This window comes from Lucilia sericata, unplaced genomic scaffold (genome assembly GCF_015586225.1).
Source record: "Lucilia sericata isolate MDLA Ls3-8-SP2 unplaced genomic scaffold, ASM1558622v1 Contig000375F_arrow, whole genome shotgun sequence".
Taxonomy (NCBI): Eukaryota; Metazoa; Arthropoda; class Insecta; order Diptera; family Calliphoridae; genus Lucilia; species Lucilia sericata.
The window spans coordinates 327,616-352,114 of NW_023994394.1; the positions used below are offsets into that span (position 1 = coordinate 327,616).

General features: G+C 29.3%; 2 protein-coding genes across 2 annotated transcripts; one reads left to right on the forward strand and one right to left on the reverse strand.

Annotated features, from left to right (window-relative positions):
* Positions 1-826: 826 nt before the first annotated feature.
* On the reverse strand, positions 827-5,218 carry LOC119604252 (succinate dehydrogenase [ubiquinone] iron-sulfur subunit, mitochondrial). Its single transcript, XM_037956750.1, has 4 exons — positions 4,910-5,218; positions 4,257-4,555; positions 1,804-1,938; positions 827-1,742 (listed from the first exon to the last, which is right to left on the reverse strand). The coding sequence occupies exons 1-4, from the start codon at positions 4,970-4,972 to the stop codon at positions 1,349-1,351; spliced, it is 891 nt and encodes a 296-aa protein (XP_037812678.1). The 5' UTR covers positions 4,973-5,218; the 3' UTR covers positions 827-1,348.
* A 16,665-nt stretch (positions 5,219-21,883) lies between these two features.
* LOC119604258 (cytochrome P450 6g1-like) lies at positions 21,884-23,645 on the forward strand. Its single transcript, XM_037956756.1, has 2 exons — positions 21,884-23,174; positions 23,239-23,645. The coding sequence occupies exons 1-2, from the start codon at positions 22,320-22,322 to the stop codon at positions 23,521-23,523; spliced, it is 1,140 nt and encodes a 379-aa protein (XP_037812684.1). The 5' UTR covers positions 21,884-22,319; the 3' UTR covers positions 23,524-23,645.
* Positions 23,646-24,499: the final 854 nt, after the last annotated feature.

Below are 24,499 nucleotides of genomic sequence, written 5' to 3' on the forward strand. Positions count from 1 at the left end.
ATAGATTTTTTATACAAAAATCGATTTTTGATGGAAAATTGAAGTGAAGTTTGACTATTTTCCCGATTTTTCACGGTTCTTAGGACGATTGGAGCCTTATTTAAGGGTCTACACCCGATTTTAACTTTCTTATATAAAAATCTTTTTTTTTTGTGGGAAATATGAGTGATCACAGATTTTCACTATTTTCTCAATTGGAGCGTTATTTAAGGAACTACACCCCATTTTATGTTTTTCCTATAAAAATCGTTTTTTGGTGAGAAACATGAGTGATCACAGATTTTCACTATTTTCTCAATTGGAGCGTTATTTAAGGAACTACAGCCGATTTTATCTTTTTCCTATAAAAATCGATTTTTAGAGGTAAATATCAGTGATCACATATTTTCACTATTTTTTCAATTGGAACGTTATTTAAGGAACTACAGCCGTTTTTATGTTTCTCCTATAAAAATCGTTTTTTGGTGAGAAACATGAGTGATCACAGATTTTCACTATTTTCTCAATTGGAGCGTTATTTAAGCCGATTTTAAGTTTTTCCTATAAAAATCGATTTTTAGTGGAAAATATTAGTGATCACTGATTTTCACTATATTCTCAATTGGAGAGTTATTTAAGGAACTACAGCCTATTTTATGTCTTTCCTATAAAAATCGATTTTTAGTGGGAAATATGAGTGATCACAGATTTTTTTTTTCTCAATTGAAGCGTTGAATTGATCACAAATTTTGGTTATTTTATCGATCGAAGCATAATCTACATGCTTTTTTAGATTCTCATTGAGTGTTTTTTTAATGAGATATTGTAAAATTAAAAAATTCATTATATTTTAATGTTTTTTTTTATATATGCATTTTATTTATTCCTTTAATTAATTTTTTTATAAACTGTAGTTGTTTATTTTATTAATACGATACAATTACTATTTATTATTATTATTTTACTACAAACTTTCTCTCTTACTAAATAAAATTAAAATTGAGGAATTAAACTAAAAAAAAATATTTAAATAGTCCAAAGCGTAAAAATGTCAAAAAGAAAAAAAAAAATAAATTAAAAAACGAAAATATAACGTTTAAAAAAAAAATAAAGCTGCAAAACTTAAATCATAAGAAAGGATTGTTTGAAAGCAATAAATTACACACCAACTGTGAAAATCAAACACAAGCTACAGCAATTTATAAAAAAGAAAAGGAAAACTTAATGCTTTTCTTTAGACAAAACAATAATATTGTTCTTTTTGTGGAAACTTTATAAGTACAAAGAGAATTTAAAGGAAAAGCTGGAAACACATCGTCAAGCGAAGAAAACATATAAATCTCCTCCAAAACAGTCGTCGTTCGACTGTTTACTTATGCAAAGCAGCAGTGTCTAATTTGGGTTCGGGCTTCGAAGCCATACCGGACAAAAGTTTCTTAATTTCAGCAATAGCACGACCGGGATTCAAACCCTTGGGGCAGGTGCGTGTGCAGTTCATGATGGTGTGACATCTGTAGACACTGAAGGGATCCTTAAGTTTGCCCAAACGTTCAGAGGTGCTTTCATCACGAGAATCGATGATCCAACGATAGGCCTGCATAAGAACAGCAGGTCCCAAGTACTTTTCGGAATTCCACCAGTAAGAGGGACAAGAGGTAGAGCAGCAAGCACACAAAATACACTCATACAAACCGTCCAATTTGGAACGATCTTCTACGGATTGCAAGTATTGAGCTTTGCCCTTTTGTTCGGAGGCTTCGTTTCTAAAAGATTTATTAGATATTTGAAATAAATTTGTTTATAAAATTTTATAAATTTGCTTACTTGCGTTGCAACCAGGGTTGAATGGATCTGTATTGTTCGTAGAAGTTATTCATATCGGGCACTAAATCACGTACCACATACATATGTGGCAAAGGATAAACCTTCAATGGTTTCGAGGTGTTGGTATCGATTTTGCTAAAAATATTTAGATTTAAAAACCTAGTTATTTAAATGTTATCAAATTTTGTTGTAAGAAAGATTTCCCGCTTATCTTTTCGAATTTGGTGTTTTTTTTAATTTGTTTAATGTTTTTAGTTAGATAACGAAAGTGTTTGGTCATAGTAAATATTTTAAAACAGACCTTATATTAAAATGGGCTGATAATTATTATTTAGCTGCTTAATATGTTGTTGTCTTTAAAAGTATTGTTTGATTTCCATAACCTTGGGATATATCGGTTAAAATTTTTTGTAGAATTTTGATTATTTATCACATTTTGCATTTATATACAATTCTGCGGTTTGAGTCTTAAATAGATTTCTGGAAATTTATATAAGGTTTTTTAATAAGAATTTTCAAAATAGTTCCTACCGAATTCCGAAAGGATTTCGCCCAAAAATTTACTATATTTAAGAAAAATCTCGTATAATGGATTTTCTTAGAAAAAGTCAATTAAAAAACCGTTGAAAAACATTGAAAATAAGTTATGAATGTCGACATAAGTCGAAAGAACTCCAAAAATTTCGAAAATTCGATATTAAAGAAGTTCGAAAAGTCGAATTTCTGTTTTAATATAGAACATTAGAATTTTTTAAATCTAAGTCCACTGTTATGTTCCAAAAAAAAAAAAAAAAAACAGCCGTAAATCGACAATTTTGTTGGAAAAAAGTCAAAAAGTCGACTTTGTAAATAAAAGTCGAAATATGTCGAAAAAATTCGACTTTTTGTAAGAAAAAATTTTGAAAATTTATTAAAAACGTTCGAAAAATTGCATTTCTTTATCAACAAAAGTCAAAAAGTCGATTTTGTAAATAAAAGTCGAAAAAATTCGACTTTTTGTAGGAAAAAATTTTGAAAATTTATTAAAAACGTTCGAAAAATTGCATTTCTTTATCAACAAAAGTCAAAAAGTCGATTTTGTAAATAAAAGTCGAAAAAATTCGACTTTTTGTAGGAAAAAATTTTGAAAATTTATTAAAAACGTTCCAAAAATTGTATGTCTGTTTCAACTATAGTAAGAAAAAAATCGAAAAGACGACTTTGTAAATAAAAGTCAGAAAATGTTGAATTTTTGTCGCAAAAAAATTTAGTAATTATAAAAGAACGAAATTCAAAATGTAAAGGTCTTCTTTTCGTAATTTGGAAAATGAAGAGTCAGTAAATCGACTATCTTCTAGAAAAAACAGTCAAAAAGTCGACTTTGTAGATAAAAGTCGAAATAACACGGACAAATTCGACTTTTTGTAGGAAAATTTTTCGAAAAAGTCCATTTTAAAAACGTTCGAAAAGTTGAATTCCTGTTTCAAGTATAGAACACACTCGCTTGTAAGAAAAAAGTCGAATAGACGACTTTTTAAATAAAAGCCTATTATGGAAAAATTGGAAAATTTTTAATTTTTTTCGAAAAAAAATTAAGTAATTTGTAGAAAAAAATCTAAAGTAACGTTGAAAAAAGTTAACTAGTCCAAAAAGTCGATATTAAGAAGTTCGATAAGTCGACTTTTTTTGTTTAAAAAAGAAAAGAAAGAAAGAATGTTAACTTCAAAATTGTAAAAACTGAAAAATCTACTTCTTCTAAATTGAAAAATAGCGAAAAGTTTTCTGAAATTGCTAAAAGTCCACGTTTTGTTTTACTATAGAATCTAATAGAAAACTAAAGTTATTTTATAAAAATCCGAATTTCAGGAGAATGACTAAAATGGGGACAAATTTATAAAGAAAATATTTAATATCAGCGTATTTCTCTAAGATAGACTTTCATAGTGCTAATTATCCTGACGTCAGAATCTAATCTAGAAACTTTTATTATAAGCAATTAAGTTATATTAGGAAAACCCCATTGCCTACTAAAAACTAGAAATTATAAGAAAAAGTTTTTCATTTATTATAATTTCAAATGAAAATGATCCACAATAACTTGTTTTTATGCATCCAAATTAATTTTCATTATTCAAAAAACACTGCCTTGGTTTTTTTCCATTGACTCTAAACTAAAAGTCAATTAAGGAAAATTTATGGGCCAAGCAGGTAAACGAGAATATACACCAATTAGATGTCCACACACAGCATATGAAACTAATAATAAAAACGTACCCAAAATCTTTCTTTTTTTTACCTACAAAAAAGGTCAAACTAAAGATGTTCTTTTCATTTAAGATTTCTATAGATTATTATGGAAAATTCCATAATATTTAATAAAAAAAGAACCAAATCATCTAATCATTATAGCTTTTCTAAAAAAAGAATACACATTTCTCTTCTCAGCGCGTCTTTTTTTAAAAAAGAAAACTTACCTAATGCAAGCCAATGTATTGGTACCAGCAATGTTCATGGCACAGGAACCGCAAATGCCTTCACGGCATGAACGACGGAAAGTCAAAGTGGGATCCATTTCGTTTTTGATCTTAATCAAAGCATCCAAAACCATAGGACCACATTCGCGTAAGTTAACCTCATAGGTTTGCATGTAGGGCTTTTCACCAGCATTGTCGGGATTCCAACGATAGATTTGGAAAGTTTTAATTTGTGGTGCAGGGGTTTCTTGGGCTTGAGCCTGCTGGTTTTGTTGATTGCCAGAGGTAAGGGAACGCAACTAAAATAACAACAACAAACATAAAGCAACAATTTAAATACAATTTGAAAAATCATTAAAAATATAATATATAGAACTTTATATGTTCTCTTAAGGTAGGGGGTGTGTTTGTTTTAGTCAACTTAACAAATTTAATTTGCACATGATTCTTTTTATACACTAAGCACAATATTATCAAGCGTTTACATAACAATATTTTTATTGCAAAATTAAAATTTTCTTCATTTAATTTTCTAATAAACTTTGCGTGTTATTTTTATAATTTTGTTATTATTTTCACATTATTAAATGCTTATGTAAGATATTTCTAGACCCCACTTAATATTTTGGTGGTGGTTATATCCAATTCCCTACCTGCTGACGTGCGGCCAGAGCACCAGTACGGCTCAACATCAAACGGGCTTCATTAACCAACATTATTGTTCTTTTTATATCTGTTTAGTATAGATTTAATTTTATACTTTAAACTTTGGTTTTATAACTAAAATTGAAACGTCACTGCGTTTGCAATTTACGATTTAATTAAAGAAAATTCAAAAATTTTGTCTTATTTTCCCGTGGAAAAATTTTCGACTTGTTTGTTGAAAAACTCTCACAGCAGACTGGCCAACTTCGGATAAAATCTTTGCTCTCATTATTTGTTTTGCAATTTTGACAGTAGTCAAAATGTGACATCTACGGGGATGCCAGATAAATTTTAAGGAAAATCGTCAATTCAAAATATAAAATGTTTCCAAAAAAAAAAACACAAATCAATTTAAGGATTTTTTTTTGAAAAATATCTGAATTATTTCTAAAGAAACATCAAAACTTTGTTTTACTATCATAAACTTGAACAAAAAGTTGATCCATATTTATTTTTCCCAGAATTTGTAGTTTTTAAATTTGTGAAGTTTAATATTTGTCAATCGTTTTTTAATTAAGTTAAAGGTTAACATTTTTGAAGCAAAAATCGTTAAATTGACTCTTTACTATATTTTTAAAGTAAAAAATCGTTAAGTCTGGCATTTCTGCACATATGACACGAAGCAGAGTTGTATGCACACAGAGTGTCTGGCGCTGCCAGACTTGCAGAGACTTATGTTGATAAAAAACGCAATTAAAATTAAAAATGTTTCAAAAACTGGGAAAGCAGAGGTGATGCGTTTTGTACTTTTGGTTGTGAGATTGGATAAATACTTTGGGGTGGAAAAAATACTGGGTTGGGAAATAGACTAAACGCAGCAATGGTGGATAAGTAAAACTTCCACACTTCCCAACTAACTAACTAACTAACTAACTAACTAACTAACTAACTAACTAACTAACTAACTAACTAACTACTAACTAACTAACTAACTACTAATAACTAACTAACTAACTAACTAACTAACTACTAACTAACTAACTAACTAACTAACTAACTAACTAACTAACTAACTAACTAACTAACTAACTAACTAACTAACTAACTAACTAACTACTAACTAACTAACTAACTAACTAACTAACTAACTAACTAACTAACTAACTAACTAACTAACTAACTAACTAACTAACTAACTAACTAACTAACTAACTAACTAACTAACTACTAACTAACTACTAACTAACTAACTAACTAACTAACTAACTAACTAACTAACTAACTAACTAACTAACTAACTAACTAACTAACTAACTAACTAACTAACTAACTAACTAACTAACTAACTAACTAACTAAACTAACTAACTAACTAACTAACTAACTAACTAACTAACTAACTACTAACTAACTAACTAACTAACTAACTACTACTAACTAACTAACTAACTAACTAACTAACTAACTAACTAACTAACTAACTAACTAACTAACTAACTACTAACTACTAACTAACTAACTAACTAACTAACTAACTAACTAACTAACTAACTAACTAACTAACTAACTAACTAACTAACTAACTACTAACTAACTAACTAACTAACTACTAACTAACTAACTAACTAACTAACTAACTAACTAACTAACTAACTAACTAACTAACTAACTAACTAACTAACTACTAACTAACTAACTAACTAACTAACTAACTAACTAACTAACTAACTAACTAACTAACTAACTAACTAACTAACTAACTAACTAACTAACTAACTAACTAACTAACTAACTAACTAACTAACTAACTAACTAACTAACTAACTAACTAACTAACTAACTAACTAACTAACTAACTAACTAACTAACTAACTAACTAACTAACTAACTAACTAACTAACTAACTAACTAACTAACTAACTAACTAACTAACTAACTAACTAACTAACTAACTAACTAACTAACTAACTAACTAACTAACTAACTAACTAACTAACTAACTAACTAACTAACTAACTAACTAACTAACTAACTAACTAACTAACTAACTAACTAACTAACTAACTAACTAACTAACTAACTAACTAACTAACTAACTAACTAACTAACTACTAACTAACTAACTAACTAACTAACTACTAACTAACTAACTAACTAACTAACTAACTAACTAACTAACTAACTAACTAACTAACTAACTAACTAACTAACTAACTAACTAACTAACTAACTAACTAACTAACTAACTAACTAACTAACTAACTACTAACTAACTACTAACTAACTAACTAACTAACTAACTAACTAACTAACTAACTAACTAACTAACTAACCTAACTAACTAACTAACTAACTAACTAACTAACTAACTAACTAACTACTAACTAACTAACTAACTAACTAACTAACTAACTAACTAACTAACTAACTAACTAACTAACTAACTAACTAACTAACTAACTAACTAACTAACTAACTAACTAACTAACTAACTAACTAACTAACTAACTAACTAACTAACTAACTAACTAACTAACTAACTAACTAACTAACTAACTAACTAACTAACTAACTAACTAACTAACTAACTAACTAACTAACTAACTAACTAACTAACTAACTAACTAACTAACTAACTAACTAACTAACTAACTAACTAACTAACTAACTAACTAACTAACTAACTAACTAACTAACTAACTAACTAACTAACTAACTAACTAACTAACTAACTAACTAACTAACTAACTAACTAACTAACTAACTAACTAACTAACTAACTAACTACTCATAACTAACTCTAACTAACTAACTAACTAACTAACTAACTAACTAACTACTAACTAACTAACTAACTAACTAACTAACTACTAACTACTAACTAACTAACTAACTAACTAACTAACTAACTAACTAACTAACTAACTAACTAACTAACTAACTAACTAACTAACTAACTAACTACAACTAACTAACTAACTAACTAACTCCTAACTAACAACTACTAACTAACTAACTAACTAACTAACTAACTACTAACTAACTAACTACTAACTAACTAACTAACTAACTACTAACTAACTAACTACTAACTAACTAACTAACTAACTAACTAACTAACTAACTAACTAACTAACTAACTACTAACTACTAACTAACTAACTAAACTAACTAACAAACTAACTAACAAACTAACTACTAACTAACTAACTAACTAACTAACTAACTAACTAACTAACTAACTAACTAACTAACTAACTACTAACTAACTAACTAACTAAACTAACTAACATAACTAACTAACTAACTAACTAACTAACTAACTACTAACAAACTAACTAACTAACTAACTACTAACTACTAACTAACTAACTATCTAACTAACTAACTAACTAACTAACTAACTAACTAACTAACTAACCAATTAACTAACTTACTTACTAACTTGTTAATAGTTATATACTACAATACCAGTTATAAAGGCAATCTATTACATTTGATGGGCTAAATAAGGTATAGTTTAGAAAAAAATTTAAAGTGTCTACTTTTTAATTTAGTAGGGGTCAATGAAGTGACGATTGACATCTTTATTGCTGAATTGTTGTCAAATTAATAAAGAAATATAAGTTCGTCCACTTTTATATAGTAGTAAATATTGGTAAACTGTAGATGTACGCAGCAGTTTGGGGGGATAGACCTTTCACTTAGTCGCTAACATGGGATTGTTGTTAGTCCATATATTACTAACTAGCAGTCAGAAAACTTATCCAAAGAAGTCAAAGTCATGGAATTGAATAAAGTTATTACGTGGAGTCTATCCTCTAGATTACTTGGTAGCACTAAAGTAACAATTGACTCCCCAGAAAATAACTGTAAAGCCGGGTTTAAATCAGAGAAATGGAGTTAAATTTATCATTGAGTCTATAATTATTTATTCTATCTGTACTTCGCTTATTATGTTATACTACATTGTACATATGTTATTTAAAGATATTTTAAGATATTTATAAAAAATTTAAGTTTTGGCATTAAATTACACATTATTTACATTGTAAATGCTTTAGTTATTACTATTTACACAACTTAATACTTTATTTAACGATTACAGGATTTTTTTCTCCTTTGTTTCTAAACTCTTTAAATACAATTTTCTTAACAGCTTTTTTTTTATAGCTTGCTTTTCTTTTCTTTTGTTTTGCTAGTGACACAAAAACTGAGAAAACTTTTTTCTTTAGCCTAAATAAGGTGATTAACGAAGACAAATATACATGTACACAAGAAAAGTGACTGACTAACGGTATCAAGAAGAACAATGGATGCAAACAGAAAAAAAAAGTAGAGATGAAGGTAAGAAGAATGTAAAAATACATCTATTTACAGATAAACACCACTTGGCTTTATATAAAGACATTTAATAACATTTTACACGACAATTACCGTTAATGGGGAATATGAAGGATATACAATGAAACGGGCAGATGTTAGAGGTAAAGAGAAATACAAATACAAGAAACAATGTTAGTTTAACAATAATCAAAACAGTTAATTGCTAAGAAAGTTAAAATAATATAAAGCAAAACAAAAAACTTTAGTAGAGAAAAGTACAGAATTTTTGCAAAATATTATAGGTGAGAGGAAGGAACCCTATGAACGGCAGTTATTTGCTGATATAAATAAGACGTTTATGATTATTTGAAATAATATTAAAAGAAAATATATTCGAAATATAAGTTTGAGCTTATATTCTTCATGGAATAGATTTATACATTATTTGAAACTCGATTGAAAACACTTTCACAAAGCCACGCCCACTATAGCAGAACCGCCCATTTTTCCACTAAATGTTTATATGTATGTCAACGTTATCTCTTAGGACTCTTAACTGTTGCAGTTTTTGAGATAAGTGTTATTTATTTTGTATGTGGGCGAGGCTTTTCGCCTACTTTTCGTAGGGATTACAAAAATCGTCTTTAGCCATTTAAAAACAATTTTACCTGTTGTTTGTTTCTTAAGAAAGTAAAACTTTTCAAGTTTTATGTTCAAGACAATTAAAACTTAAAGGATTTTCCTTTTAACATGCTTTACAAAATCTACAAAATGTTACTAAAGAAATGCGAACTTAGGGCAACATTTTAAAAACCATTTTTGACCATTAAAATGAAAATTACTTTTAAAGAATTTAAATGTTCTCATCATTATATTTTTTGCTTAAATATTTAATTTTATCTTTAGTCTATAGGCAAAAAAAAAAACAGTAGCGAGTATTCCCTGTCTGTGTCTTGGAAATTCCCCAAACGTATTTGCAAGTGTAAACGAAGCATAAAATAGATGTTGTGAATGAAACCTCGCCTTGCGGTGTTATTTTTCAATTCGTTTAGTGATTAGTGTAAAGCCACAAGGAAATACATAATGTTGTAATATTACTACTTACTATGTCTGTGATGGTTGGCTGTCGATTTTGTGTGAATGCCCTGTAGTATGGTTGATCAGGCTGTCCTAAACTAATGCATTATTGATTACTATAAGAGTTCGAGTAAAAAGGCAATCTATTACATTTGATGGGTATAGTTTATTAAAAAAAAACTTTAAAGTCTACTTTTTAGTTTACTAGGGGTAAATGAAGTGATGAACGACTTGCTTACTGCTTTCAAAGATTACATTGTTGTCAAATTTATCATTAATTCGTCTAGTCTTATATTTCAGTAAATATTGGTAAACTGTAGAAGTAACCAGCAGTTCGGGGAGACAGACCTACCACTTAGTGTTACCACTAGTCACCCGACAATTTAACATGGGCTTGCCCTAGGAGGATGTCAAGTAGCAGTCAGAAAGCTTATATAAAGAAGTCAAAATCGATTACTTGGGAACACAAATGACTTCCCCTACTCATTACTTAAGCCTTTTTTACATGCGCACACAAATAATATGATCTGTCAAAATTTTGTGTGGAAGATTACGGATGGGATCGTCTAAACGCAATATGTAATGAAACCATCATACATTGAGAAAAAATATGGATGCAAAATTTCTCTCTTTATTTGTTGAAATGATTTTAAAAAACAAGCAAGTCGCATTAAATCAGAGATGTATTTTTATGTAAACACTAGGGTGATCGACTCGATTTTTCAACCGGTTTTAAAACCGGTTTTTTCTGCTTTACCAGTGTCGGTTTTTTCTTAATGTTGATTTTTCGAATATCGAATAACCCGGTTTTTTCACTTTTTAAAACCCGGTTTCGAATACTTTTATTTGCTTTGTATTCAAAGATTATTTAAATGAAATTTTTAAGTAAATAATAATACAGCCCGTCTAAATTTTAAAAATATTCGAGTCGAGGAACTAGAGTACATTTTCTACAGCTCTTTTGGTTAAACTTTTTTGATTTTCCTAATTAATTAAAAAAATTTATTTGTAAAATTGATAACTGTTTGATAAAATTTAGCAATCTTAAGATTATATTCCAATTACAATAATTAATTTACGGCTGAAATTTTATGGAAGAGTTGGAATGCCTATGCAAATTTCCTAAACAGGGCTTTTAAAATAAGCCAGGATTACATAGTACCTTATGTTTAACAGAAGTGTCCCACTTTTTTCCTAATTTTTTTATATTAAAGAAATAATGTAAATCAGACGACTAGATCTAAAGTTATAATCTTTTAAACTGTTAAAAATCATTTCGGGCCATGTTTTATTAATCAAATTTAAACATAGACATAAAGTTTTTCAAATTAAAATATATATTTTTTTAATTATAATGAAAAACCGGTTAACCGGTTTTTTCTGAATTTGAAAAATATCAACCGGTTTTTTTTAAATGTCAACTATTCGAACTATTCGAAAACCGGTTTTTGGAAAATGTCGAATAATCGATCACCCTAGTAAACACATACTAAAAAGTGAAACAGCTGTTTCTATCTTACTTTGTTATTGTTTTATATCAATCGTAGAGTTCTATAAATCGACTTTCGAATAATCGAACAATCGACTTTTTGTCGAAGTCGACTATTTTGTTCCAAAAAAGTCGATAACTCGACTATAGTCTGTGAAAAAAGTCGAAAAGTCGACTTTGTTAATAAAAGTCGAAAAAAGTCGAAAAGTCGGAAAGTCGATAAGTCGAAAAAAGTCGAAAAAAGTCAAAAACTCGAAAATTGTAGAAAAAAGTCAAAAATAGTCGGAAATTTTAAAAAAAGTGGAAAAAAAGTCAAAAACTCTAAAGTAGTCGGAAAAACTCGAAAAAAGTCAAAAAATAGTCGAAAAAATTCGAAAGAAGTCGAAAATAGTCAAAAAGTCGGAAAAAGTCGAAAAGTCGACTATTTATAAAATACTTATGGTCGAAAAGTCGACTATTAATTAAATGAAAAAAGTCGAAAAATCGACTTTTCATAAAATGCAAAAAGTCGACTTTTAACTAAATGAAAAAAGTCAAAAAGTCGACTTTTCGTTTCAACTATAGAACCCTAATCAATCGTGTAAACACAAAACATATAAATCATATGACTTTTATTCTCCTTTGTCATACGGATGAAATTTCTTTTTACTTTTTCATTAGACTTTACGTATACGTAAAGTATGATCGTGTAAAGGGCCCTTTAGGGACAATAAAGTGAAAATTGTCTTCGTTCTGTTTCACCTGTAATGAATACATTGGTACGAATAACCCATTATATAAAAATACTATTCCCAAGTTATCCAGAAGGAGGATTCTTAGAAAATTTTAAGCGAAAAAGTTCATGACCATATATTGATTACTTTGGACTAGCTTTCTGGCTGCCTATTTGTAATCTATGGTGCGACGATTGACTTCCTCCTGGGACAAGCAAATGTTAAAATAGCTAATGAAGGTTTAACTGATAGTTCGAGACATACCCCCCCGAACTTCTGGGTCTTATGACACACTAATTTCCATACAAATATCAAAGGACTTCTCTGTACACACATACATACATAGGAAAAAATAAATTCTGACATTTGTTGTTTATGTAAAAAAACCAACAACAATCATAACCACAAAGTATATAAAAATGTTGTTGTACATTTGAATAACAAACCAAAACTATATAAACATAGAGGTTTTTAAACAAAGTTCATTTGGAGCAACAGAAGCAAAACAAGCCGACCGACCGACCGACCGACCACCAAGAGACAATGATTGTAAATGTAAAAGTAAATAAAACCATTTTATAAACAGTCAACAACAACAAATTGAAGCAAATTATTTACAAATAAATGAACATACTATAGAAAGTACAAAAAAAGGTTTAGAAACCATAATGCTGAGAGTTATAGATAATTAAAATTAACAAATTTATTTTCAAAATGTATTTATTACAAAATCTATAGTTAAAATAAATGATTTCAAAATAATGCGGATTTATTTCGAATTTTGAAAATTATTTAAAAATTTTTATGAATTTTTAAGAGATGTTCGAAAATTCGAAAATAAATGAAATAAATGATTTCAAAATAATGCGGATTTATTTCGAATTTTGAAAATTATTTAAAAATTTTTATGAATTTTTAAGAGATGTTCGAAAATTTTCGAAAATTCGATCTTATGTTCGAAAAAAATTTAAAGCTGTTGAAATACTCTCTAAATCATGAGGATTTTTAAAAATGTAATTTTAAGATTATTTGAAGCTAAATTCCTCCATTTTACAATTTCGAACATAAAAATTTTGAGAATAATTTTAAAATTTTTATCAATTTTGAAAGTATTTTCAATGTAGTTTCAAAATATCAGCTTTTTAAGAGATGTTCGAAAATTTTCGAAATTTCGAAATTATGTTTGAAAAATTTTAAAGTTGTTAATATAATCTCTAAATCATGAGATTTCATAAAAATATAATTTTATATTAATTTAAGGTATATTTCTTTACTTATTCTAATTTCGAACATAATTATATTTAAGATATTCTTGAAATTTAAAGTATTTTCAATATAATTTATGTTCGAAAATTATATTTGAGTCATTTTAAAACTATATATTAAAATAATCTCTAAATTATGAGTATTCTTCATGTGTTCGAAAAAAATTACACTTTTCTTAAGAAATTCATTTCATTTGCTTTTATGATAAACTTTTTTTTATTAAAAAATTATGTTTAAAATTATTTACAACAAATAAATGTATTTATAAACATGATGTAAACATGACATCAAGTACAAAGTTTATTGTTTGATTTTCAATTAATCTGGCAAATTTAAGGCTTTAAATACTTAATAATAAAAATAACATTAAACAATAGCGAAAAAAAAACAAATTCTTTAAAAAGTCAAATATGCTGTCAACCACAAAGTACATAATGTGAACGCATTACGCTCATATACTTGAAGATGGGCATAATGTTTGAATCAATCATTAAACTTTGTGAAACTTTAGCAAGAATTCAGAAATATCTAAAATTTTGTACTATGCTCCCTTCGAAGTAAATAAGCGCTATGTACAAATAATTATGTAAAAAAAAAGTAAACATGCCAGTTTGATTTGTATGTGTATATGTACTATGTATGTGTTCGACATTGATGCTGGTAATTAAACGGAAATTGTACCACCCAACCACATGATTTTCATTAACAAAAAAGAATTTATAAAAGAAGGAAATGATTTCATTTTTTTCTCTCTACTTTTTCAACTAAAAAGCAATTAAGAAAAAAATTTAAATCACCTTTTATTTGACTTTAAAAGCTAAAACGGAGTTAGGGTTTTTATATAAAAGTTTAAGTTAAATAGTTAACTCCGATAAAACATCCATTTGGAATAGATTTCAAGAAGATTGTTATGAAAATTTTATCAAACAAAATTTTAAATATTTGATTGAATTTGTTTAAAGATAAGATATAAGTCTATTGACTGTCTTAGTCTTTTAAAAGGTATATTAACTGGTCTATTGAATAGACTATTAACTCGTCTATGGACTAGTCTATTGTCGAGATACAAGCTGATGCAAAATTATCAACGTCGGCGGCGTAACCATTTTAGGTCGGCGGCTTATTATAGAAAATATCGGCAGCTGCTAAATTGTGGGCTTAATTTAAGTTTTTTTGTTTGAAAATGACCTTATAAGCGTTTATTATATTGAAAAATCTCTGTATAATAGTCTGTTATATAGAAACTAGGGTTCTATAAATCGACCTTCGAATAATCAAACATAAATCGAGCGTAACCATTTTAGGTCGGCGGCTTATTATAGAAAATATCGGCAGCTGCTAAATTGTGGGCTTAATTTAAGTTTTTTTTGTTTGAAATTGACCTTATAAGCGTTTATTATATTGAAAAATCTCTGTATAATAGTCTGTTATATAAAAAGTAGGGTTCTATAAATCGACCTTCGAATAATAGAACAATCGACTTTTTGTCGAAAAAAGTCGACTTTGTTAATAAAAGTCGAAAAGTCTAAAAGTCGAATAAAGTCGAAAAAAGTCGAAAAGTCGTAAAAAGTCGAAAAAAGTCGAAAAGTCGGAAGAAGTCGGAAAAAGTCGAAAAAAGTCGGAAAAAGTCGAAAACTCGAAAATTGTAGAAAAAAGTCAAAAATAGTCCAAAATTTTAAAAAAGTGGAAAAAAAGTCAAAAACTCTAAAATAGTCGGAAAAACTCGAAAAAAGTAAAAAAAAAATAGTCGAAAAAAATCGAAAAGTCGAAAAGTCGTAAAAAGTCGTAAAAAGTCGAAAAGTCAAAAAGTCGAAAAGTCGAAAAAAGTCGAATATTTATAAAATACTTATAGTCGAAAAGTCTAAAATTAGACTTTTAATTAAATGAAAAAAGTCGAAAAATCGACTTTTCATAAAATGCAAAAAGTCGAAAAGTCGACTTTTAACTAAGTGAAAAAAGTCGAAAAGTCGACTTTTCGTTTCAACTATAGAACCCTAATAGAAACCTGTCTCTATATAAGTTTTTTTCTGCAAGAAATGGACATTATTATAGTAGTTTTCACTATTTTAATATTAGCACAATATTGAGTGGCAACTCTTTTCAATTTGCCATAAGAATTGAAAATAGTGGCAACTCCGTTAAAATTGGTGAAATTATTTTCTAAAATACATGTGCGATTCTAATCTTTATACATGTGCGATTCCAATCTTTAACGTTTAAGCCGGCTTAGCTTTTGAGCCGAAAGAAGTCGGTGGCAGCGCGGTTTGCAAAATGTTACCGGTGGCCAGCCGCCGCCGATTTGAGCCGTCTCGGCTTGTATCTCTGACTCTATTGTATAGACTCTATTGGCTAGTCTATTGACTAGTTTTTTGACTAATTATTGACTAGTCTATTGAACATTCTATTGGCTGACCTATTGGTCAGTCTATTAACTTGTCTATTGATTAGTTTATTGAATAGTCTATTGACTAGACTATTGAATAGTATATTGACTAGACTATTGAATAGTCTATTGACTAGACTTTTGGCTATTATATGTATTAACTAGTCTACCGGATGGTCTACTGATTTGATTAATCTACTGACTAGTTCATTGACTAGTCTATTTTCTAGCCTATTTACTAGTCTATTGCCTAGCCTATTTACAAGTCTATTGCCTAGCCTATTGACAAGTCTACTGACTAGTCTATTGACTAGACTATTCTACTGACTACCCTATGGACTAGTCTACTGTCTAGTCTATTGACAAGTCTTTTTACTAGTCTATTAACTAGCCTATAGCCTCCTGATTTGTCTACTGACAAGTCTATTGAATAGTCTACTGAATAGTCTATTGACTAGTATATTGATTAGTCTACATACTTGTCTATTGACTAGTCTACTGACGAGCCTCTTGAATAATCTATTTACTAGTCTACTGATTAGTCTATTAACTAGTCTTTTGCTTAGTCTATTGCTTAATGTATTGCTAAATCAATTTTTTATCTATTGATTAGTGTGTTGACTAGTCTATTGATTAGTCTACTGGCTAATCTATTGACTGGTCTACTAACAAATGTACTGACTAGTCTAGTGGCGAGTCTTTTGGTTATTCAATTGACTATTCTATTGACGAGTCTATTAATTTGTGTATAGTTTAGTCTACGTACTAGTAGTAACAAAGCAGCTTTTAAACCACTGTGCAGCCTGAGAGACACCTTTAAATAATCCTATCCTAATTACAAGCACTTGCTCATAAATTTAATTAAAATTACTTTTACACTATAACTACAGTATTGATCGAAACCTAAGCAACATTCATAATGAAGTTTATATTCTATTTAAATTTCGTTTTATATTAGATTTTAAGGTTTTAAACAATACTGTACAAGTATTGCCTTTATGCATATTTTACACTAACTACTAAAGAGCCTTAATAAAGATATCACAAACTTATAAATACTTTACTAAGGATCTCTTTATATTCTATCATTTACACTATAATATTTCACAATTTATGCACGTGTGAGTTCCATGTAAGTGAATGCTTGTGTCACTGTTTGTGATTGACTCCTCTTTGCATGTATAAAATAAACTGTATATAAAATAATATTTTGTAATAATAAGTATAAATAGGATAATAATAAAAAAATGCACAAATTCTAGTATTTAAGAGTTAGTTTTTATTTTGATATAACAACCTGTATCTTTTATTTTGTTTATAATATGTTTGCATTATTTGTTGCATTGTTATGTTTGCAACAGAGAGACATAAAATGCCATAAGCTGTCAAGTGTGACAGCATCAGAATGTTAAAATGATATACAAAAAAATAACAAGGACTATAAAGGAAAACAAAACACACATATACGTAACTTTGTATGTATATAAAAAGCTGACAAATTTTTGTGTGTCTGTTTTAAAATTGTATAAAAGTAGTACAAGAAAAGAATGCTGTGTGTCAGCACAATATTTTATAAACTTAACTACACACAAGCACACATATAAAATTATAAATATTTTTATGTATACTTCACATATCGCTCATTTATTATAATAATGTTCTAACTAGAAATTTGGATCTTTTGGAATAGATATTTCAAAACATTTGTTGCCAGAACTTTGGTTTATGAAACTGCACTACCCACCTAACTGCTTTATCATTTACTTAATAACCAACAAGACGAAGCTAATTAAGTACTATGATTTGTATTTTTTGAGTTAGAACACTATGGTAGTAAATGAACAATACATATACATACATATGTATGTAGGTAAGAGGCAACAGAATATAATAAAATCTTTGTTTAAAATGACATACTTAAACGTATTCTTATGATTCTATTCTACTTATTTTTTGTGATATAAAATAAAATTATATAAAAAAACAGCTGAAAATGCATTCAAAATATGAGAGCTAACTAAGTCCTACCAAAAGATTGAAAAATATAATACAATTTAAAAATAATAATAAACATTTTACGAATAATTTAAATTTATAATAACTCTTCAAATAATTCCCTTCTAGAGAACTGTTTTTTAGTGTTCGAAATTGTTCCAAATATTCTACAATAAAATCTTTAAAATTTTTTTAATTTTATTTCAAAATGTCCAAAATACTTACAAAAATGTTTTGGTTTTGAAGTGACATTTAATAAAAAAAAAGTTGAAAAAACACTTGGGCTGACATACTTGTCCTCTTATCAACTGACACTGGAATTTCTTTGTGGACTCATTGTTTTAAAGTACTTATGCTAATGTCGCAGTGTCCCTGTGTGTGTCAAGAAGTATTGTATCTAATTAGCTATTCATGTTACTAACGTCTTTAGAGGCAATAGAAAATAGAAACAGAATAATTTAATGAATTTATTTTTTTAAAATAATACAAAGGATTAAAATAAATTAATTAAAATTTTACTTAAAGTACTGAAGCAGTAATATTTTTAATAACTATAGATATAGATAGATAGATAGATCGATAGATATAGATAGATAGATCGATAGATATAGATAATAGATCGCTCGTTCGCTAGCTAGCTCGATCGATCGCTAGCTCGCCGCTCGCTCGCTAGCTCGATGCTCGCTCGCTCGCTCGCTCTCGCTCGCTCGCTAGCTGCTCGCTCGCTCGCTCGCTCGCTCGCTCGCTCGCTCGCTCGCTCGCTCGCTCGCTCGCTCGCTCGCTCGCTCGCTCGCTCGCTCGCTCGCTCGCTCGCTCGCTCGCTCGCTCGCTCGTCGCTCTCTCGCTCGCTCGCTGCTCGCTCGCTCGCTCGCTCGCTCGCTCGCTCGCTCGCTCGCTCGCTCGCTCGCTCGCTCGCTCGCTCGCTCGCTCGCTCCTCGCTGCTCGCTCGCTCGCTCGCTCGCTGCTCGCTCGCTCGCTCGCTCGCTCGCTCGCTCGCGCTCGCTCTCGTCGATCGCTCGCTCGCTTCGCTCGCTCGCTCGATCGCTCGCTCCTCGCTGCTCGCTAGGCTCGATGCTCGCTCGTCGCTCGCTCGCTGCTCGACGCTCGCTCGCTCGCGATAGCTAGTAGCTCGCTCGTCGCTAGCTCGCTCGCTAGCTCGCTCGCTCGCGCTTCGCTCGCTATCGCTCGCTAGCTGCTAGGATCGTCGCTCTTGTATCTCTAGCTCGCTCTCGCTAGAGAGGATACCAGCTTGTCCGTATACTCCAGTGAATTGCACGGAGTCATTTGTGGGAATCGAAGCTGCGTCCCCATTCTTTCTACAAAGACACAAATCAAGTCGAAAGCAGCTTCGATCTGACGATATGATATTGTGTTACGATATCTTATATAGTTTAGGAAACTTAACTTCAACAAAACTAAACTTTAATTTTGGTTGCACACTTTCACAGGTAAAAACCTCAATACTCACACCCATTTAAATCCCCAGGTGAAACTCCCTCGAAAAAATAAGAAAATACACACAAAAATATACAAAAAAAAGTAGCACGTACTAAATAAGCAAATAAATATGTAAAATATATATAATAATACAATAAACTAAACCAGACACACAAAAATATACCAAAATGACGGAAGTAAAAGAAAAAGTAGGAAAAAAAGCACAAACGGAAATAGAAGACTAAAATATACAACGACTAAAGAAATATATATATGTAAATAACAATAAAAACATAAAAATTCGAATTTAAGGCAAAACAGAATAAAACAAAATGTTATTTAGATTTAAATAAATTTTCTTGTGAAACACATACATACATATTTGCAGAAATGTATAAAATTAATGATGAAACAGGAAGCTTAAAGAGAATGTGGAAAAAATAAAGGTATTAAGGCTTTAAAAGGAATTCGTAGAAATTATAGCTTAAGAAATCCCTTTAAATTTTAGCATATACCTTAAAGTGCTTCCTTCATACAGACATGAAATGTTTAAATCTTATTTACGGCGCTAAAACAACTAACAATTCTATGGGGATGATTTAAGAATTGAGTTAGAACGTAATATAAACTAAGTTAAAAAAAAGTAGAGTACTTATTCAGCCTTATTATAAGAATCGTTGAGGGCGGTGCTTATAAAATACTTTATCGCTCTTAAAATTTATGTAACAAAGCAACTAAAGACACTTCAAAATATTTTCAATTAAAATGCATAGTATTGTTGAATTTTGCTCTAATTATAAATTCTCAAATCTGGAAGAAAGAAGAAAAAACAGGAAGAAAGAACAGCAATGACCCTGATTATTAGAGGTTTGTTGCGTATACGTAATATGTCTGCAATATTAAATTGTAAATCACTCATTGGCACTGTGTGTTACAATTAATTGCTCTCTCTACCTGTTTTTCTTTTTATTATTACCAGAGCTGCGTTTTGCATGAAAATTGCCAGTATTTTTCACAAAAATTTCTTATCTTGTATTATCTAGGAATAAGTCTAAAATAGTAAGAATGTATAGTAGCTGGACCACTACTAAATTAGAAACTTCAAAATAGCAACCCTGATAAATTTGTGTAATCTTCATTAATTTGTATGTATGTAATTTAGGTTTACTTGTTTACAAATCTATAGAGCAAAGTTAACTGTTTATTAAAGTTAACAAAGTTTTACTAAATCAATTGTGTGTGGTCGTTATAAGACACAATTATACAAGAATAACCCGACTAACATGGACTGAGTTTTCAAAGTTAGTAATTTAGTAAGTTAGTAAGTCAGTAAGTTAGTAAGTTAGTAAGTTAGTAAGTTAGTAAGTTAGTAAGTTAGTTAGTAAGTTAGTAAGTTAGTAAGTTAGTAAGTTAGTAGTTAGTAAGTTAGTAAGTTAGTAAGTGTAGTAAGTTAGTAAGTTAGTAAGTTAGTATGTTAGTCAGTAGTAAGTTAGTAAGTTAGTAAGTAAGCAAGATAGTAGTAAGTTAGCAAGTTAGTAGTAAGGTAGTAAGTTTGTATGTTAGTAAGTTAATAAGATAGTAAATTAGTAAGTGTAGTAAGTTAGTTAGTTAATAAGTTAGTAAGTTAGTAGTAAGTTAGTAATTAATAAGTAGAAAGTTAGTAAGTAATACGTTAGAAAGTTAGTAGAACGTTATTAAGTTGTATGTTAGTAAATTAGTAAGTTAGTAAGATAGTAAGTTAGTTATGGTTAGTAAGTTAGTAAGTTAGTAAGTTAGCAAGTTTAGCAAGTTAGCAAGTTAGTAGTAAGGTTAGTAAGTTGTATGTTAGTAAATTAGTAATTAGTAAGATAGTAAGTTAGGTAGTAAGTAAGTTAGTAAGTTAGTAAGTTAGTACGTAAGTTAGTAAGTTAGTAAGTAGTAAGTAAGTACGTAAGTTAGTAAGTTCGCCTTCTAAGTTAGTAAGTTAGTAAGTTACTAAGTTAATAAGTTAGTAAGTGTGTAAGTTAGTATGTTAGTAAGTTTGTAAGTTAATAAGTTATCAAGTTAGTAGTAAGTTAGTACTTTAGTAAATTAGTAAGTTAATAAGCTAGTAAGTTAGTTTCTAAATGTTCCAGTCGTCCTTTTAAACAAACTTAAAATTTAGAATTATCTTAAATGTATAGAATATTTATTGATATATATATGTTGAATAGATTTCACTAAGAAATGGTGTAGAATGATAACATACAATTTAAACAGTTGCAGAATAATAAACAATGCATTAATTATTTAAATTATTTACCATTGCATCAGTATAATTTGCCCATCAAAGAGAACAATCAATTCTGATCTTAAAATGTTGCTGACAATAATTTTATTAATTTTTATTATTTTACTGAGTATTTTGTATATTTATTTAAAATAAATTTTAATTATTGGAAGCGATATCCTCAGATCGCCAGTGTTAAAGGTAGAATATTCAGTGGAAATTTCTTGGATTTTTTAACGTTTAAAACTAATTTCGGTTATCATTTGAGAGCATTGTATGCGAATGAAAAATATCGCAATGAAGCAGTTGTGGGCATATATGGGCTCTATGAACCAGGCCTGCTAATAAGGGAACCTGATATAATAAAATCTATATTAATAAAGGACTTTGACTGTTTCAATAGCCGTACGTGCAGAGGTGATCTGCAGCATGATCCTTTGGGGGCTTTGAACTTGTTCTTTAGCGCATATCCTCACTGGAGAGAAATGCGTGTGAAATTGAGCCCGGTATTCACTAGTGGGAAATTAAAGTTAATGTATCCTCTCTTGCAAAAGGTGGGTGTTAAACTGGAGGAGCATCTCAAGCAAAATGGAAACCAATTTACGTTAGAATTGAAACAGTTATGTGGTCGCTATACCACAGATGTTATATCGACCACTATAATGGGTTTCAATTCTAATGCTTTGGGTAATAAGCAAGAATACATATACCAGGAGGCATTTAAATTGTCGGCCTTTAATGTCAAAAGAGCTGTTGATTTCTTAATAGCCTTTTTTGCTCCCAAACTAAATAGAATTCTAAGACCCAGAATATTTTATCAATCCACTGAAAAGTTTATGCGCTCTAGTATAAAATGTGTAATAGAGGAAAGGGAACGCTCGGGTGCTATACGTAATGATCTTATAGATGCATTTATTAAAATTAAACAAGAAACACGATGGAAAGGCGAAGATGAGCATCAATGTATGGAGAGTTTAATTGCCCAGGCTTCTATATTCATGAGTGCAGGTTTTGAAACTTCTGCCACTACCATGGCAAATGCTCTATTCGAAATGGCTAAAAATCAAGAAGTTCAACAGAAATTGAGAAAAGAAATCGTGCAAACACTTGCCAGAGATGAGGGTGAAATGTCTTATGACTCACTTAATAAAATGGAATATTTACAAATGGTTATAGACGAAACATTAAGATTGTATCCGGTGCTGCCGCTATTGGATCGTAGATATTCCAAATCTGTGAATAGATCAGAAGAGTTCTCTTTAGCACCACATTATGACTACAAATTACCCGAAGGCATGCCGGTTTATATATCGGTATTTGGTTTGCATTATGATCCCAAGGTATGAATAAGTATTTTAAAAAAACTTGTAGAAAAAATTTTAAGAATTTTAGTTTATTTTCAAGTTTTGGCCATTTCCCTACAAATTCGATCCAGAACGTTTTAGTCCCGTAAATAAGAAACTTTTAACTCCTTTGACTTATTTACCATTTGGAGATGGTCCTCATAATTGCATTGGTGCCCGTTTGGGTTTGTTAGAAGTTAAAGTTGGTTTGGTGCACATCCTAAAATATTATCGTGTGCGAGTATGTGCTCAGACTATAATACAACCGAAATTTGAACCCAAAAGTATTGTTCTACAGACTAGGGGTGGAATACATGTAGAGTTTATTAGAGATAATATGTGGTAATCATTGATTCTGGGTAATCAGAGACAAATTTTAATTGTTAAAAACTGAATTTTTTTTATTATCTTTAAATATGTATAAATTTAGAAATTGCAGAATTAACAATAATATAAAGAAAAATTATCAATTATAAACAGTTTAAAAATTGCCTATAGGTTATCATGTCTAAAAAGAAATTAGAAATAAAGAAATGTTAAAATACTCTTAAGATATCTTTTACTAAATCATTTAATTTGTATACATAAATATACGTTTGTCATTTCATTTGTAATTTCCACAATGCGAAGTCGATTTAGCGGGGTCCGTCTGTATGTCAGTGCGTTTATTTGCTAAAAACAAGTAACTTACAAGCTTAAAAACTTACTAACTTACTGACTTACTAACTTATAAACTTACTAACTTAACTTACTAACTTACTAATTACTAACTTACTAACTTACTAACTTACTAACTTACTAACTTACTAACTTACTAACTTACTAATTACTAACTTACTAACTTACTAACTTACTAACTTACTAACTTACTAACTTACTAACTTACTAACTTACTAACTTACTAACTTACTAACTTACTAACTTACTAATTTAACTAACTTACTAACATACTTACAAACTTATTATCTTACTAACTTACTAACTTATTAACTTAATAACTTACTTACTTATTATCTTACTACTCACTAAGCTACTAAGTTACTAACTTACTAACATACTAACTTTCTAACTTACTAACTTTCTATCTTATTAACTTACTAACTAACTAACTTACTAACTTACTAACTTACTAACTTACTAACTTACTAACTTGCTAACTTGCTAACTTACTGACTTACTAACTTACAAGCTTACTAGCTTACTAATTTACTAACTTACTAACTTACTAATTAACTTACTAACTTACTAACTTATTAACTATTAACTTATTAACTTATTAACTTATTAACTTATTAACTTATTAACAACTTATTAACTTATTA

Coding starts and splice junctions, on each gene's coding strand:
- LOC119604252 (XM_037956750.1), bottom strand. CDS start 4,972: ATGTTGGTTAATGAAGCCCGTTTGATGTTGAGCCGTACTGGTGCTCTG. Junction 1,939..4,256: donor AATACATTGGCTTGCATTAG/GTAAGTTTTCTT, acceptor AAATATTTTTAG/CAAAATCGATACCAACACCT. Junction 1,743..1,803: donor CAACCCTGGTTGCAACGCAA/GTAAGCAAATTT, acceptor TAAATCTTTTAG/AAACGAAGCCTCCGAACAAA.
- LOC119604258 (XM_037956756.1), top strand. CDS start 22,320: ATGCGTGTGAAATTGAGCCCGGTATTCACTAGTGGGAAATTAAAGTTA. Junction 23,175..23,238: donor GTTTGCATTATGATCCCAAG/GTATGAATAAGT, acceptor TTTATTTTCAAG/TTTTGGCCATTTCCCTACAA.